The sequence below is a fragment of the Carassius auratus genome, unplaced genomic scaffold (genome assembly GCF_003368295.1).
Source record: "Carassius auratus strain Wakin unplaced genomic scaffold, ASM336829v1 scaf_tig00216727, whole genome shotgun sequence".
Lineage (NCBI taxonomy): Eukaryota > Metazoa > Chordata > Actinopteri > Cypriniformes > Cyprinidae > Carassius > Carassius auratus.
In genome coordinates, this window is record NW_020528709.1 from 327635 (window position 1) to 343699 (window position 16065).

At 40.6% G+C, this 16065-nt stretch overlaps 2 protein-coding genes across 4 annotated transcripts in view; both read right to left on the reverse strand.

Annotated features, from left to right (window-relative positions):
* LOC113098888 (solute carrier family 2, facilitated glucose transporter member 4) overlaps positions 1-16065 on the reverse strand; it is a 91078-nt gene that overhangs the window by 14264 nt on the left and 60749 nt on the right. For 2 of the 3 annotated variants that reach the window (XM_026263940.1, XM_026263942.1), the window contains one exon: positions 1202-1317. In XM_026263940.1, the coding sequence (XP_026119725.1) occupies positions 1202-1317 (116 nt within the window). Of the gene's footprint in view, positions 1-1201; positions 1318-2667; positions 2798-16065 lie in introns of those variants that run through there. The other variant, XM_026263941.1, reaches the window with a different exon arrangement.
* On the reverse strand, positions 2228-6895 carry LOC113098887 (uncharacterized). Its single transcript, XM_026263939.1, has 2 exons — positions 3301-6895; positions 2228-2894 (listed from the first exon to the last, which is right to left on the reverse strand). The coding sequence occupies exon 1, from the start codon at positions 6860-6862 to the stop codon at positions 4442-4444; it is 2421 nt and encodes an 806-aa protein (XP_026119724.1). The 5' UTR covers positions 6863-6895; the 3' UTR covers positions 2228-2894; positions 3301-4441.

A 16065-nucleotide genomic window follows, 5' to 3' on the forward strand; every position in this document is an offset into this window, starting at 1 on the left:
GGAAAAAAACAAAAACCACATTCTTATTACTTCTCTTTCTTTGCACTGAGCAATTTACTTACAGTACAAAACCTATTTGTATTTCCGCAAGACAAGGCAGCTCACTTCTTCTGAACATGCAAAATGTACATTTATTATTTATTTATTATTACATTTGTTTGCCTCTCTGTGCCATATCCTGTATTTTGATGCAACTAAATTCTCAAAACGATGAATAAGAAATAGTGATTGAAACGCAACCCATTAAGACTAATCAGCTCTCCCTTCCAAAACATTAACCTGCACAAAATTCCTGATTTAAAATCATGCCGTTATCTGATAAAATCAAATAGGCTACAGACAAGATAAAAACAATAGCTGTGCTGTGATTTCGCTATTTTGCATGTAAAATTTGAGAAGCAACATATCTGTGTTTTAACTGAAAGCACAGCTCCTTTCGGCCACTCACTGTACATGGCAGACGAAGAAAGCGAGAAATGCACGCTCTGGCAAAGAAAGATCTCATGCTTGTGCAGCAGTCAGCTTTAGAAGCATAATATTTTCATTTGCTACAAGCAGGATACATAAGAAGCATGTTCAACTCCGGCATGCAGACGGTTGTCGTTGTAATAAACACCGTAAACAGCAACCATTTGCATATCCGCGCTTAATGCACATCTCGTATATGAAAAGCATTTTAGGTGGCCCCTTGGCTTTTGGGATCTCATGGCAGTCGCCCTAACTGCCTAATAAGTCCACCCCTTCAACTCCCCCCGCCAAAAGCTGGCATGATGTATTCTTAAATTCAAGGAATACATCTGAGTCTGGTTTCTTCCTAGTTTTTTTTTCTCCATTTCTGTCTCCAGTAGAGTTTGATTCGCTTGGCATTGTCGCCTTTTGTCTTGCTTGGTTGAGGATAATATTAATATGGCTGCAAAGAGCACTATTGAATGAAAACTGAAGTGAGCTGGATGATGACATCTCTGTTCTCTCCAGTGGTGATTTATAGATTAATTTAACTCATTCCATAATTGATTATTCAATCAATTAACTGATTTCAATTGAATAACTGTTTACTATTGTCTTTTTAGAGCTGCTTTGCAGTAGAATTAAATTCTGTTTGCATCATTGAATCATTATTTTCCTGTATATCACTGTAAAGATTATTTGAAACAATTTGTAAAGTGCAAGGGTTATATAAATAAAGGTGACTTTACTGTACCTGGGCCATAAGAATGCCAGTGACTATGGCCAGCTGGTGCAGAGTGCCCAGAGCTCCTCTTAGAGTGGTAGGGGCGATCTCACCAACATACATGGGCACCAATCCTGAAGCCAACCCTTATAAAGAAAACAGTAATACAGTAATAATGTGAAATATTATTACACTTTAAAATAACATTTTAACATTTTCTATTTTAATGTTTAAACATGCAGTTGATGAAAAAGCTGACTTTTCAAATCCAAAATGCTGATTTATGTGTGTGCATACTTGACATTTCAAAAGTTTTGACTAAACATTAACTAATCTGTTCATCATTATAAAAATGTTTTTTGTCAATGTTAATTAAATATAATACCTTTACTTTTATGAAAATGCTTAAGAAATGTAGTGTTACAGAAACTGAGGTCCTTAGAAAATGTCGACTGTGATTAAGGTAACCATGGTTCCATGGACACTGCATCCTCTAGGGGTAGCTATGGGGAAACCTCGTCAAGACCAGTGTCTGAAGCATACATTGAAAAAAACACCAACAAGTTGGCCGGCTACAGCCTCTGATGTTACTACCCGCGCGACTAGAAACAGGCACCGGGAGAACATGTAATTCACTTCTTCATTTGAAGCTTGCATTCAAAGCATGGAAGGGAGCTAGAGGACTCAGTGTCTCAATTCCCTACTCAGGGAACCATGGTTATATTCACAACCTAAGACGTTCCCTTTCAAGGGAACTTTGAACTGCGTCCTCTAGGGGGCGCTATAGGGAACAGTTATACCCACGCCATCATGCTGAGGGGAGTGCAGGCCAGAATCATGGCGAACACTAAGTACCAACTCTACCATTTCCATGGGAGTTGCCCCTGGGACATTTAAACGGCTGTCTGTGACAGTACCCCCTTACAACCAAAGGCCTAAGCTACATACCTGTTACGTGTTCAAAGATGTTAAACGGGATGATTGCGCAACACTTGCGTGAGTTACTGTTGCTATGAAAGCAAGCAGAAAAAAAACAACCAGAAAGACCAGACTTCAATAATACAAGACGTTTAATCTTTAGTGGATGCAGTTACCAGGACCAAAACAAACAATATAAAAGATGAAAATATTAATAAAGAATAGAATACAAGAGTGTCGCCAAAGTAATTAAACAATCAAAACATAAATACCATAGCTAGTTTACCCAACCTCTAAACTAACTAGCAAAGTAAAATGTAGAAATAAACCCCGAAATCTTCAGCGGATTCGCCGCCTTAGATAAACTATTCTAACTAACAAACATAAATACAACAGTGGCGATCACTCTCCGCCTAGCTAACAATTCCAACAAACTGCCTACCGTTGGTTCACGCTGTACATTCCACAATCGGCAGAATAAACTCAGTAGCAACACACAAAATGCGCTAAACAGATTATGTTACACGCACAAGCAAATACAACATCAGAGTTAACAAACACGAAGGAGTATTACTCACATCAGAGAGACTAGGCATAACTCAAACATTAACAACAGTTCATGACTTTGGAGCAGAGGAACAGATCAATTCACATGAGCTGGCTGAAATCTGGCAAAAGAACAATCTTCCGTGCTTCTTGTGAATGGGCCTTTTAAACCCGGCAGCGCGCCATCGGATTGGTCCACCAGCTTCTATGACGTGTGTGATAGTAACGACACACCTGCCGACCAACCAATGAGCCCCACCTGAAAGTAATGAACACACACACAAAGACAAAGAGAAACACAAGTCCACGTGGGACGTAACACTTCCCCCCTAAAAAAAAGAAAAAATAATTTTTTTCTTCATCCTGTAAGATGTACAAGGGCACATTAGCCTAAGCTCTGGATAAAGCGTCCGCAATTATATTATCCAAACCTTTCTTGTGTTCAATTACTAAATCGTACCCTTGTACCATCAAAGACCAATGCATCAGCCTCTGATTCTGGTTATACATGCGACCTAAAAACACTAGAGGATTGTGATCCGTGAAAACGGTTACAGGCAAAATGGTTGAACTCACATATACATCAAAGTACTGTAACGCCAATAGTAAGGCTAATGTTTCCTTTTCAATCGTAGAGTAGTTCAATTGATGTTTATTGAACTTACGTGAGAAGTAACATACTGGATGGTCAATACCCTGAGCGTCTTCTTGCACCAGCACTGCCCCCGCACCAACAGAACTTGCGTCGATTTCAAGTTTGAAAGCTCGTTCAACATCAGGAGCTGATAAAACAGGTGTGCTACATAGTAAAGCTTTGACATTATCAAAGGCATTCTGACACTCATCGTTCCACAGAAAAGTGCATGAAGGGCTAAGGAGTGACGTCAGAGGATTGGCCACAGTAGAAAAATTCTTGCAGAAACTCCGGTAATAACCGGCCATCCCAAGGAATCTACGAAGTTCCTTGCGCGTAGCAGGAACTGGAAACTCTGCAATTGCAGTCACTTTTGCCTCTATTGGTCTTACCTGTCCTTGACCCACTTCTTTGCCCAAATACGTAACTGTAGCTTGACCAAATTCACATTTGGCCAAATTTAATGTCAGTGAAGCTTTATCCAGGCGGTCAAATACCTCTCTCAACGTTGAGACATGTGCGGACCAATTAGGTGAATAAATTACAAGATCATCCAAATACGCACTACAGTTTCGGACACCCTCGAGCACAATATTAATAAGCCTTTGAAATGTGGCTGGGGCATTGCGCATGCCGAACGCCATAACGCAATATTGCAGGAAATAATCTTGGGTCACAAAAGCAGAAATTTCAGATGCACGTGACGTTAAAGGCACCTGCCAGTAACCTTTCAGTAAATCTAATTTACTGACAAATTTAGCGGACCCCAGATTGTCCACACAGTCCTCCATACGAGGTAGGGGAAAACAATCAGGAACAGTTACTGCGTTTACCTTTCGATAATCCGTGCAAAATCTAGCGGATCCATCATTCTTAGTCACAAGCAAACACGGAGAACTCCATGGGCTAAAACTCTGCTTAGCTAGACCATTTTCACACAAATACTCAACTTCAGATCTCATCACAGAACGTTTAAAAACATTCATTCTATAAGCATGTTGCTTGATAGGGGCGGCATTACCCACGTCAATGTCATGTTGCAGAATAGTAGTACGAGAAGGAACATCATTAAATAATGAAGGAAAGTCATGAATTACTTTTTTCACGTCGTTTCTATGAGACTCGGACAGATGAGACAAATGAGAATCTAAATCAGCCAGCACCTCAGAGTTCTACAACCTGGCGCACTGCTGATATGTGTGTCGTACCAAAACTCCATCATCCTCCTTGTCCTGCATAGCAGTGAAATCCAATGTCTCACACGCAAGCGCAGCAGCACAAGATGTACTCGACTCATTAACTTTCAGAACATCTTGCGATGACTCTCTAACATGATATGCCTTCAGCATATTTACATGACACACACGTGATTTCTTTCGGCGATCTGGAGTACCGATCACGTAATCAGTATCACTCATTTTTCTAATCACTTCATACGGACCTGAAAATCGTGCCGACAAGGCAGAACCAAATACAGGCAATAAAACAAGCACCTGATCACCCTCCTTAAAATGCCGTTGAACAGTTTTACGGTCGAATTTGTTCTTCATTGCCACCTGAGCTTTTAGTAATGATTCTCGTGCCATTGTACAAGCCTTGTGCAGTTGCTCACGAAATTTACTCACGTAATCCAGCACCGTGGTTGTAGCACTCGACTGGCTAGCTAGAATATCTTCTTTAAGCATCTTTAAAGGACCCCTCACAGTATGACCGAAAACAAGGTCAGCAGGACTAAATCCCAAACTATCTTGTACTGCTTCTCTAGCAACAAACAAAACTAAAGGTATCCCCTCGTCCCAGTCTTTACTCGTATCCATACAATACCGGCGTAACATCGCTTTCATGGTCTGATGAAACCGTTCCAAAGCTCCTTGGCTCTCTGGATGGTAGGCACTCGAAATTCTGAGAGAAATGTTCAAAGTCTTTAACACTTGTGTAAAAATCTTTGACAAAAAATTGGTACCTTGATCAGACTGCACAATCTTCGGTAATCCAAACATTGAAAAGAATTTTACAAGCGCGTTGCTAATCACCGGCGCCGTAATTTTCCTCAGTGGTATCGCTTCGGGAAAACGCGTCGCTGTACACATTATTGTTAACAAGTATTGATTACCAGATCTTGATTTAGGTAGGGGGCCAACACAGTCCACAATAACATGCTCAAAAGGCTCTCCCATCACTGGTATAGGAACAAGCGGTGCACGCGGAATCACCTGGTTTGGCTTACCTGAAAATTGACATGTCACACATGTTCTACAAAATTTGGCCACATCAGCCTTCATTCTGGGCCAAAAAAAGTGTCTCAGAATTCGATGGTACGTTTTCTTAATACCTAAATGCCCAGACAAATCATGATCATGAGCCAGCGATAGTACTAAATGTCTATAACACGTAGGAATGAAGATTTGGACCACAGAAGTCCAATCTGAATCACCCCCAACATCCGCACACCACCAACGCATCAGCAACCCATTCTGCATATAGTAAGCATTTCTCCTCTTCCGTGCCGCCTCCACAGAAACGACAGAGGAAAAACACTTTTGCAGAGAAAAATCATCCTTTTGAGCTGCGATAATTTTCTCACTAGTGACTTGTAATTCTAAATCATTTGGCTTCAAAACAATGACTTTGTCATCGGGCTTACCGATCTCAGCCAGAAGAACATCGTTCCCAACCGTAGGTACCATGAAAGTGGAGGATAAATCGTCTACATCATCGAATTTACGAGCTTGTGCTCGTGTCACAGCACAAACAGAAAAAACCTCAGGGAAGTTCTCTAACAATTCATCAGTGTTATCCGACAAAACAGGTTTATCACAGACTTCCAGCAGAGGAAAAATTTTACCTCCTGCTATATCATTACCAAGAATGAAGTTCACTCCATGCACTGGTAAACTATCACGCACTCCAACTTTCACAAGTCCTGAAAACAAATCAGATTTCAAATAAAGTTGATGCAAAGGAACCTTCATAGTACTCATTTCGAGACCACGTACTAGCACGTGACTTCCGCAAAAAGTAAGCTCAGAGAATGGTAATGTATCAGCCACTATAAACGACTGCATCGCCCCTGTATCCCGCAACATAGTCACCTTGACTTGATCCAGAGGTTGTTCACTAACAGAAACAAATCCTTCCATCAGGAAAGGCTGATAACTAAAACCTAAGTCATCACGACTCTCACAGTCCGTGCGCTCAACAGTCTTAACAAAGGCGACACTTTTAGTACTGACACCCTGCTCCTTGCGTTTTAAAACCAAACAGTCAGCAATAAGGTGTCCCGACTTACGACAGTAAAAACATTCCCTCCCTTCCTTAGCTTTTGGAATATTTTTCGAACGCCATTGATCTTTCGAAACAGCAGGAACAGACAAAACCTTTTCAGTGTGAGCAGGAGTAAAAACACCCTTGTGAGTCAGCACAAACTCATCAGCACAAACAGACGCCTGGGACAATGATGTCACCTTTTGCTCATTAAGATATACCACAATACGCTCAGGAGTACAATTTTTAAATTCCTCTAACAAAACCAACTCACGTAAAGCATGAAAATCTGACACTTTATTCGATGTGCACCACCTATCAAACAGCATACTCTTTTCTCGTGCAAATTCAACGAACGTTTGATCTGAAACTTTCCTATGATTCCTAAATCGCTGCCTGTATGCCTCCGGCACGAGCTCATAAGCCCTCAAAATTGCGGTTTTAATAACATCATAGTCTAAATTATCTTCCAAAGATAGTGCAGCACATACTTCTTGAGCTTTTCCCGTTAACTTACATTGGAGCAGCAACGGCCACACATCCCTAGACCAATGAACTCTCTGAATTGTGGAACAAGAGAAATGTGTTTACTCACGTCAAATGTACTTGAACTCGCACCTGACGCAACAGCAGCCGACTGCACAGGTTGATCAGATGACACAGAGAGCAGACGGGGAACCGGTGTGTCTCGGGCTACTCTTAACTCCAACTCACGCAACCTGACTTGTGTGTCCGCCTCTATTTCCAGACGGCGGACTTGAAGTTGCAAATCGAACTGAGCTCTACGATCCTCTGCCCTCTCACACTCTTCCCGTTGGGCTCTTGCCAAACGTACTCGGAGGCGTGCCTCATCTCCAGACCCAGTCAGAGTCGGAGAAAAAGGTTCGAAGGGCGGCAAGACTGCCTTGGCTTCGGCACCCTCCGCCTCCCCAGTCTCATTCTCATCCTCTTTACTTGAGGGGCAAACTTCAGAGCTCAGAGGATGAATCTCAGATCCGTCAGCCAGCTTCAACACACCTAAATTCCTCAACTCCTGTACTACCACGTTTTTAATTTCACGCTTAAGCTGCTGTTTAGAAACTTTAATTTGAAAATGATCAGCAATGCTCAATAAATCATCCTTCCTACACTTATCTAGTTGTTCAACAGTTGGTGCACTCGCAAAACTAACCAGATCAAAATCAGCCATTCTAATTGAACTTACCACCACAAACACCAAACTCCAAAGTAACCTCATAAATGGTTTTATAGGGTCCAAAACCTGCACTCCCTTTTCATACAAACAATACCTCGCTCATGGTTGCTCCACCTGCACACAGCAACAGCACTCACAAAACTCATCCCAAGAGAGAGAGAAAATATCCCATTAAAGGAATATCCCACCGCTGCCACCACCAAATGTTACGTGTTCAAAGATGTTAAACGGGATGATTGCGCAACACTTGCGTGAGTTACTGTTGCTATGAAAGCAAGCAGAAAAAAACAACCAGAAAGACCAGACTTCAATAATACAAGACGTTTAATCTTTAGTGGATGCAGTTACCAGGACCAAAACAAACAATATAAAAGATGAAAATATTAATAAAGAATAGAATACAAGAGTGTCGCCAAAGTAATTAAACAATCAAAACATAAATACCATAGCTAGTTTACCCAACCTCTAAACTAACTAGCAAAGTAAAATGTAGAAATAAACCCCGAAATCTTCAGCGGATTTGCCGCCTTAGATAAACTATTCTAACTAACAAACATAAATACAACAGTGGCGATCACTCTCCGCCTAGCTAACAATTCCAACAAACTGCCTACCGTTGGTTCACGCTGTACATTCCACAATCGGCAGAATAAACTCAGTAGCAACACACAAAATGCGCTAAACAGATTATGTTACACGCACAAGCAAATACAACGTCAGAGTTAACAAACACGAAGGAGTATTACTCACATCAGAGAGACTAGGCATAACTCAAACATTAACAACAGTTCATGACTTTGGAGCAGAGGAACAGATCAATTCACATGAGCTGGCTGAAATCTGGCAAAAGAACAATCTTCCGTGCTTCTTGTGAATGGGCCTTTTAAACCCGGCAGCGCGCCATCGGATTGGTCCACCAGCTTCTATGACGTGTGTGATAGTAACGACACACCTGCCGACCAACCAATGAGCACCACCTGAAAGTAATGAACACACACACAAGGACAAAGAGAAACACAAGTCCACGTGGGACGTAACAATACCCAACTTAATAGCTAGGGCCTCGACCCGGGGTAGAGCTGAAGGCTTGGAATCAGGAAAGATTCCTTTAAAGGGATACGGCTAAGAACCTAGCATTTTATACTAAGACTTGCCTGGAAGGAGCTGTCTCAACAGATCCCTAGTGGCATCACCCTGTTTTGTTAGGTATACAAGAATACATAGGTGGAGTTGCACCCAAAATTAACAGAGTTTTTACCAACTCAAGAAAGGGCACGAGGCAACCGCACAAAGCCCTCACCATATATGATTTTAGAAAGAACGCAGAATACTAGCATGCGAACTTACCACATTGTGGATTTCAGAAAGTGCACAAAGACTTCACGTGCACACTTACCATAGCATGAATTTTCAAATACTGTTCTAAGGAGATGGCTGTCATGGAACTCTTATAGAGCAACTCAGTTAGATGGAATGGTGCATCTCAAAACATTATGTTTGAGAGTCATCAACTCGATCTGTAGAAATAATGCTGGAGTGCTCTGGGGGAAAACAAAACAAAACAGAGAACTCAGTCTCATATTAGAGGAGAACTCAGAATTCAGAGTAGTGCACTCATAGGCGACCCTTCTTGGAAAAGGGGAGCGCTGCTAAACTACCACAAGAATCACCCAAATAGCCCCTCATGTTGAGGGAAATGATGCTTGAAATGTATAAACAAATACAATGGCTGAATGGAGCCCAAGGAACCAAGGTCTAATCCTCTCAAGAAAGGGAATGAGGTGCAGCGCGTAACCCTTACCGTATAGGATTTCAGAAAGTGCACAGTGTGTTAACATGCACACTAACCACCATGTATTTTTCAGAAAGTACACAGATCTTAGCGTGTGTACCTAAAGGTTCCTAAGCATCACAGAGGTGCTGAACCGCACGGGAGAGGCAAGCTCAAATTTTACAAACCTCTGGCGAGGGGAGCATCACCTGAGGCACCATATACAAGAAGACTGTAACTGCCTGTAATTCCTAAATCGCTGCCTGTATGCCTCCGGCACGAGCTCATAAGCCCTCAAAATTGCGGTTTTAATAACATCATAGTCTAAATTATCTTCCAAAGATAGTGCAGCACATACTTCTTGAGCTTTTCCCGTTAACTTACATTGGAGCAGCAACGGCCACACATCCCTAGACCAATGAAGCATGGAGGCAACTCTCTCAAATACATTAAAATATGAGTCAACTTCAGCCTCTCTGAATTGTGGAACAAGAGAAATGTGTTTACTCACGTCAAATGTACTTGATTCCTCTTATCCCTGCCCAAATGTTGGGGGCCTGATAGGAAAAAGGCCCTCGCTTCTATCCAGGTATCTTAGCCGATCAGTCTGATTTTTTTCGATCTCTGTATGGAGATCAGGCAGAAATGGAAGGCACACCTGAGCTGGAGGGCTATGGTCAGAAAGATAACACTCATCAAGGCGGCCTAACGGCGTCACCTTGTTACCTAGATAGCACACGTACGTCTACAAGATGTCTGTTAAATATCTCTTGATCTGGAAAGCATCTGCTGTCTAACAGACGTCTTTCAGATGTCAGTTTTACATACATTCCAAATCATAAACATCTTAAAGACATCTAATGGAAATCTATTTGACATCTAAAAGGAAACGTCCTATAGATGTATTGCAAATGAGCAAACGCTCAAAAATATACATCTTGTAGATATAAATGCACACGTCAGATAGACGTCTCCGAGATATACGTGTGCTATCAGGGTAGCGCACTTTCATGGCAAGTAATAAGCAATATTTTAAAATCTATACGATGTTTGATAGGGAGCCAGTGCAGTGTTGACAGGACCGGGCTAATATGGTCATACTTCCTGGTTCAAGTAAGAACTCTTGCTGCTGCATTTTGGACTAGCTGTAGTGTGTTTACTAAGCATGCAGAACAACCACCCAATAAAGCATTACAATAATCCAACCTTGAAGTCATAAATGCATGGATTAACATTTCTGCATTTGACATTGAGAGCATAGGCCGTAATTTAGATATATTTTTGAGATGGAAAAATGCAGTTTTACAAATGCTAGAAACGTGGCTTTCTAAGGAAAGATTGCGATCAAATAGCAGACCTAGGTTCCTAACTGATGACGAAGAATTGACAGAGCAACCATCAAGTCTTAGACAGTGTTCTAGGTTATTACAGGCAGAGTTTTTAGGTATAATTAACACCTCTGTTTTTTTCAGAATTTAGCAGTAAGAAATTACTCGTCATCCAGTTTTTTATATCGACTATGCATTAGTTTTTCAAATTGGTGTGTTTCACCGGGCTGTGAAGAAATATTGAGCTGAGTATCATCAGCGTAACAGTGAAAGCTAACACCATGTTTCCTGATGATATCTCCCAAGGGTAACATATAAAGCGTGAAGAGTAGCGACCCTAGTACTGAGCCTTGACTCCATACTGCACTTGTGATCGATATGATACATCTCCATTCACTGCTACAAACTGATGGCGGTCATATAAGTACGATTTAAACCATGCTAATGCACTTCCTTTAATGGCACAAAAGTGTTCAAGTCTATGCAAAAGAATGTTGTGGTCAACTGTTTCAAACGCAGCACTAAGATCCAATAAAAGTAATAGAGAAGTACACCCACGATCAGATGATAAGAGCAGATCATTTGTAACTCTAAGGAGACCAGTCTCAGTACTATGATACGGTCTAAATCCTGACTGGAAATCCTCACATATAGCATTTTTCTCTAAGAAGGAATATAATTGTGAGGATACCACCTTTTCTAGCATCTTGGACAGAAAAGGGAGATTCAAGATTGGTCTATAATTAACTAGTTCTTTGGGGTCAAGTTGTGTTTTTTTGATGAGAGGCTTAATAACAGACAGTTTGAAGGTTTTGGGGACATATCCTAATGACAATGAGGAATTAATAATAGTCAGAAGAGGATCTATGACTTCTGGAAGCACCTCTTAGATGGAGCTTAGATGGTATAGGGTCTAACATACATGTTGTTGGTTTAGATGATTTAACAAATTTATACAATTCTGCCTTCCTTCTTTTATCTCTAATAGTATCGATTTTAGAAGTAAAGTAGTTCATAAAGTCATTACTGCTGTGGTGTTGGGAAATGTCAACACTTGGCTTTATTTTTCGTAAATTTAGCCACTGTATTGAATAAATACCTGGGGTTATGTTTGTTTTCTTCTAAAAGAGAAGAAAAGAAATCTGATCTAGCAGTTTTTAATGCTTTTCTGTAAGATAGATTACTTTCCCGCCAAGCAATACAAAATACCTCTAATTTTGTTTTCCTCCAGCTGTGCTCCATTTTTCGGGCTGCTGTCTTTAGGGTGTGAGTATGCTCATTATACCATGGTGTCAAACTGTTTTCCTTAACCTTCCTTAAACGTAGAGGAGCAACTCTATTTAAAGTGCTAAAAAAGAGAGAGTCCACCGTTTATGTTACATCATCAAGTTATACATCAGGAAGATAACTTAAATAGCAGTCTTTTGTGGTAGACGTGATGGTTCTTCCATGCTTGTAACAAGAAGTCGAATTTAAAATTTTGGCTATATGAAGTTTGCAAAAAACTAAATAATGATCTGAGATATCATCACTCGGCTGCATAATTTCAACAATATCAACATCAATTACATGTGACAGTATTAAATCTAGAGTATGATTTCGACAATGAGTAGGTCCTGAAACGTGTTGTCTAACCCCAATACAGTTCAGAATGTCTATAAATGCTGATCCCAATGCATCTTTTTCATTATCAACATGGACATTAAAATCACCAACTATTAAAACTTTATCTGCAGCCAGAACTAACTCGGATGTAAAATCACCAAACTCTTTAATAAAGTCTGTATGGTGCCCTGGTGGCCTGTATACAGTAGCAAGTACAAACATAAATGGGGATTTATCATTAACATTTGTTTCTCTGGATAATGTTATATGAAGCACCATTAGTTCAAATGAGTTATACTAGAAGCCTGCCCTCTGAGAAATCCTGAAAATGTTGAAGCAACACCTCCCCCTTTGCCTTTTAGACGCGGCTCATGTTTATAACAGTAATCTTGGGAGGTGGACTCATTTAAAATAATGTAATCATCAGGTTTTAGCCAGGTTTCTGTCAAACAGAGCATATCCATATTATGATCAGTGATCATATTATTTACAAAAAGTGTTTTCGTAGAAAGGGATCTGAAAGGGGGAATGTCGTGGCCTAATGGTTAGAGAGTCGGACTCGTAATCGAAGGGTTGTGAGTTCAAGTCTCCTGCTGGCAGGAATTGTAGGTGGGGGAAGTGAATGTACAGCACTCTCTACACCCTCAATAACATGACTTAGGTGCCCTTTAGCAAGGCACTGAACCCCCAGCTGCCACAGCATAAATGGCTGCCCACTGCTCCGGGTGTGTGTGTGCACTTTGGATGGGTTAAAAGCAGAGCACAAATTCCTAGTATGGGTCACCATACCTGGCTGTATGTCTCGTCACTAGTCACTAATATTCAATAAGCCAAGCTTTATCATTTTTTTATCCATATTTATCCATTTACCTCAATTAAATAGTTTTGTACGTTTTTTGTATTTTCTAGTTCGGGGGAACAGACACAGTCTCTAAAGTGTGATCTCTAGGTGAAAGAGTCTCTATGTGCTGAGAATTAGCTGACCTCTGTGATGTGAGGCAGCTAGCAGACAGTCGGTTTAGCCAATCTATCTGCTTCCTTACCTGGGCCCCAGTTAGTCAAGTATAAACACTAAGACTATTTGCCATATTTCTAGAGAGAAGAGTGGAGCCACCCCAGGAGGGATGAAGACCATCTCTTTTTAGCAGGTCAGTTCTGCCCCAAAAGCTCGTCCAATTGTCTATGAAACCTATGTTATTCTGTGGGCACCCACCTTAGACATCCAGGCATTGAGTGATGACAATCTACTATGCATCTCGTCACCACGGTAAGCACGGAGGGGACCAGAGCATATTACAGTGTCTGACATTGTGCTTGCAAGTTCACACACCTCTTTAATGTTATTTTTAGTGATCTCCGACTGGCGAAGTCGAACATCATTAGCGTCGGCATGAATAAAAATCTTACTGTATTTACGTTTAGCATTAGCCAGCACTTTTAAATTTGCCAAGATGTCAGGTGCTCTGGCTCCCGGTAAACATTTGATTATGGTGGCTGGTGTCTCTATATTCACGTTCCATACAATAGAATCACCAATTACTAGAGCACTTTCATCAGGTTTCTCAGTGGGTGGATCACTGAGTTGGGACAACCTGTTTAATGTTTTGATCGGAACAGAAGAGCGGTGTTTTGACCCATGACTATGCTGCCTCACTGTCACCCAGTTGCCCTGCTGCAGGGGCTCTGTCGCCGGAACCGAAGAATGTACAGGAATCCCTGAGCTAGATGCATCCAAAGCCGTATCTAGAGCCCTAACATTCTTACTGTCCTCAATTAAAGTTTGGATGCGTGTCTCTAATTCTGAAATCTCCTCTGTCAGCCTAAATATTTCCCTGCATTTATCACATGTGAATCCCTCATCTGCGACAGAGATGGATAAACTTTACATGTGGCAAGAGGTGCAAATAACAATAGCAGGAGAAGCCATTACTCACCGTGCTTGATGAAATATTCTTACTGCGGTTGTTTGATGAACTTGTGAATAACTGGAGCAAGAGAGAGGAGAGGAGAAAAGAAAACAGCGATAGGTTCGAATGAAAACGCTAATGACAAGCTAACGAGTGCTAACGGTTTGCAGGTGTACTGCACTCACGGATATAAAATAAAAGTGAACGATCAAAATTAATCTGATAAGATTGATCGATAATATCAGAAATATGGTGTGAATTAAGTTATATTTGATCACTTTAAAAAACAGAGAGTGATAGTAAGATAAAGATTCTAGAGAAAGATAAAAATAAAATAAAAACAGCTACACGGAGCTACGATTAGCTACAGAAGGCCAACAGATAGTAAAGAAAACACTGTCCAACAGCGACACCTGCAGTCAGGAAGTGGAAGCAGTCCACAAGAGAAGGATGTCTAATCAAACAGAAAACAATATTTTATACAAAAACTACAAATTCTATTTTTTACTGAACAAACTTCTTAAGGCACACTTTGTTTTTATTCCCATTTATAACGCTATTCTGAGATGTACACCAATTGGGTTTTAAAATTAGATATTTTTTTCACTATTATAAATGTAAATTAACTCTACACAAGTGAAATATTAACACTAATCAGAGAAATTTTCCTGCAGAGTTAAAGGGTTAGTTCAGCCCAAAATGAAAATTATGTCATTAATGACTCACCCTCATGTCGTTCCGAGCCCGTAAGACCTCGTTCATCATCAGAACACAGTTTAAGATATTTGAGATTTAGTCTGAGAGCTCTCAGTCCCTCCATTGAAAATGTATGTACGGTATACTGTCCATGTCCAGAAAGGAAATAAAAACATCATAAAAGTAGTCCATGTGACATCAGAGGGTCAGTTAGAATTTGTTGAAGCATGGAAAATAACAAAAATTACGACTTTATTCAGCATTGTCTTCCCTTCCTGGTCTGTTGTGAGTGCAACTGTTGTGACAATTGACGACGATGCTGCTGACGTGTTTTCTAGTGTGCCCAATAACAAAGATAATACATCAGCAGCGTTGTATGTCACAGCAGCATCACTGCAGTCTTGTGAACGCGCTCACAACAGACCCGCAAGAGAAGACAATGCTGAATATCTAACTGACCCTCTAATGTCACATGGACTACTTTGATGATGTTTCTATTATCTTTCTGGACATGGACAGTATACCTCAGTATTTGAACAAGCTCTTATTACATTATAGTCCTCCACGTCCGCTGAATTCTCAAAATTCTGGCAATTTGATCATACCTAGAATATCATAAACACCTGCAGGCGACAGATCCTTTTCATATTTAACACCTAAACTCTTGAATAACCTACCTAACATTGTTTGGGATGCAGACACACTCTTGCAGTTTAAATCTAGATTAAAGACCTATCTCTTTAACCCTCTGGAGTCGAGCCCCGTGTTTACGCGTGTTGAGGCATCTTCTCTTGATAACCCCAAAAATAACTTAAATCTGTAAAGGGTCTACTTTTATTTGTATCCACACATAATAACAACAAAACTTTGTGCATTTATAAAATAAAGAAAACTGTCTGCAGCCTTGGTCTGCAGTGATCTTCATTTAGAAACGTGTCATTAAAATTAACTGTAACTCAGTGAATACTCATAGAAGAGACATGAGAGGTTAATTCTATAGAAAGCTTGACATGTCTACTTTTAAACTAAT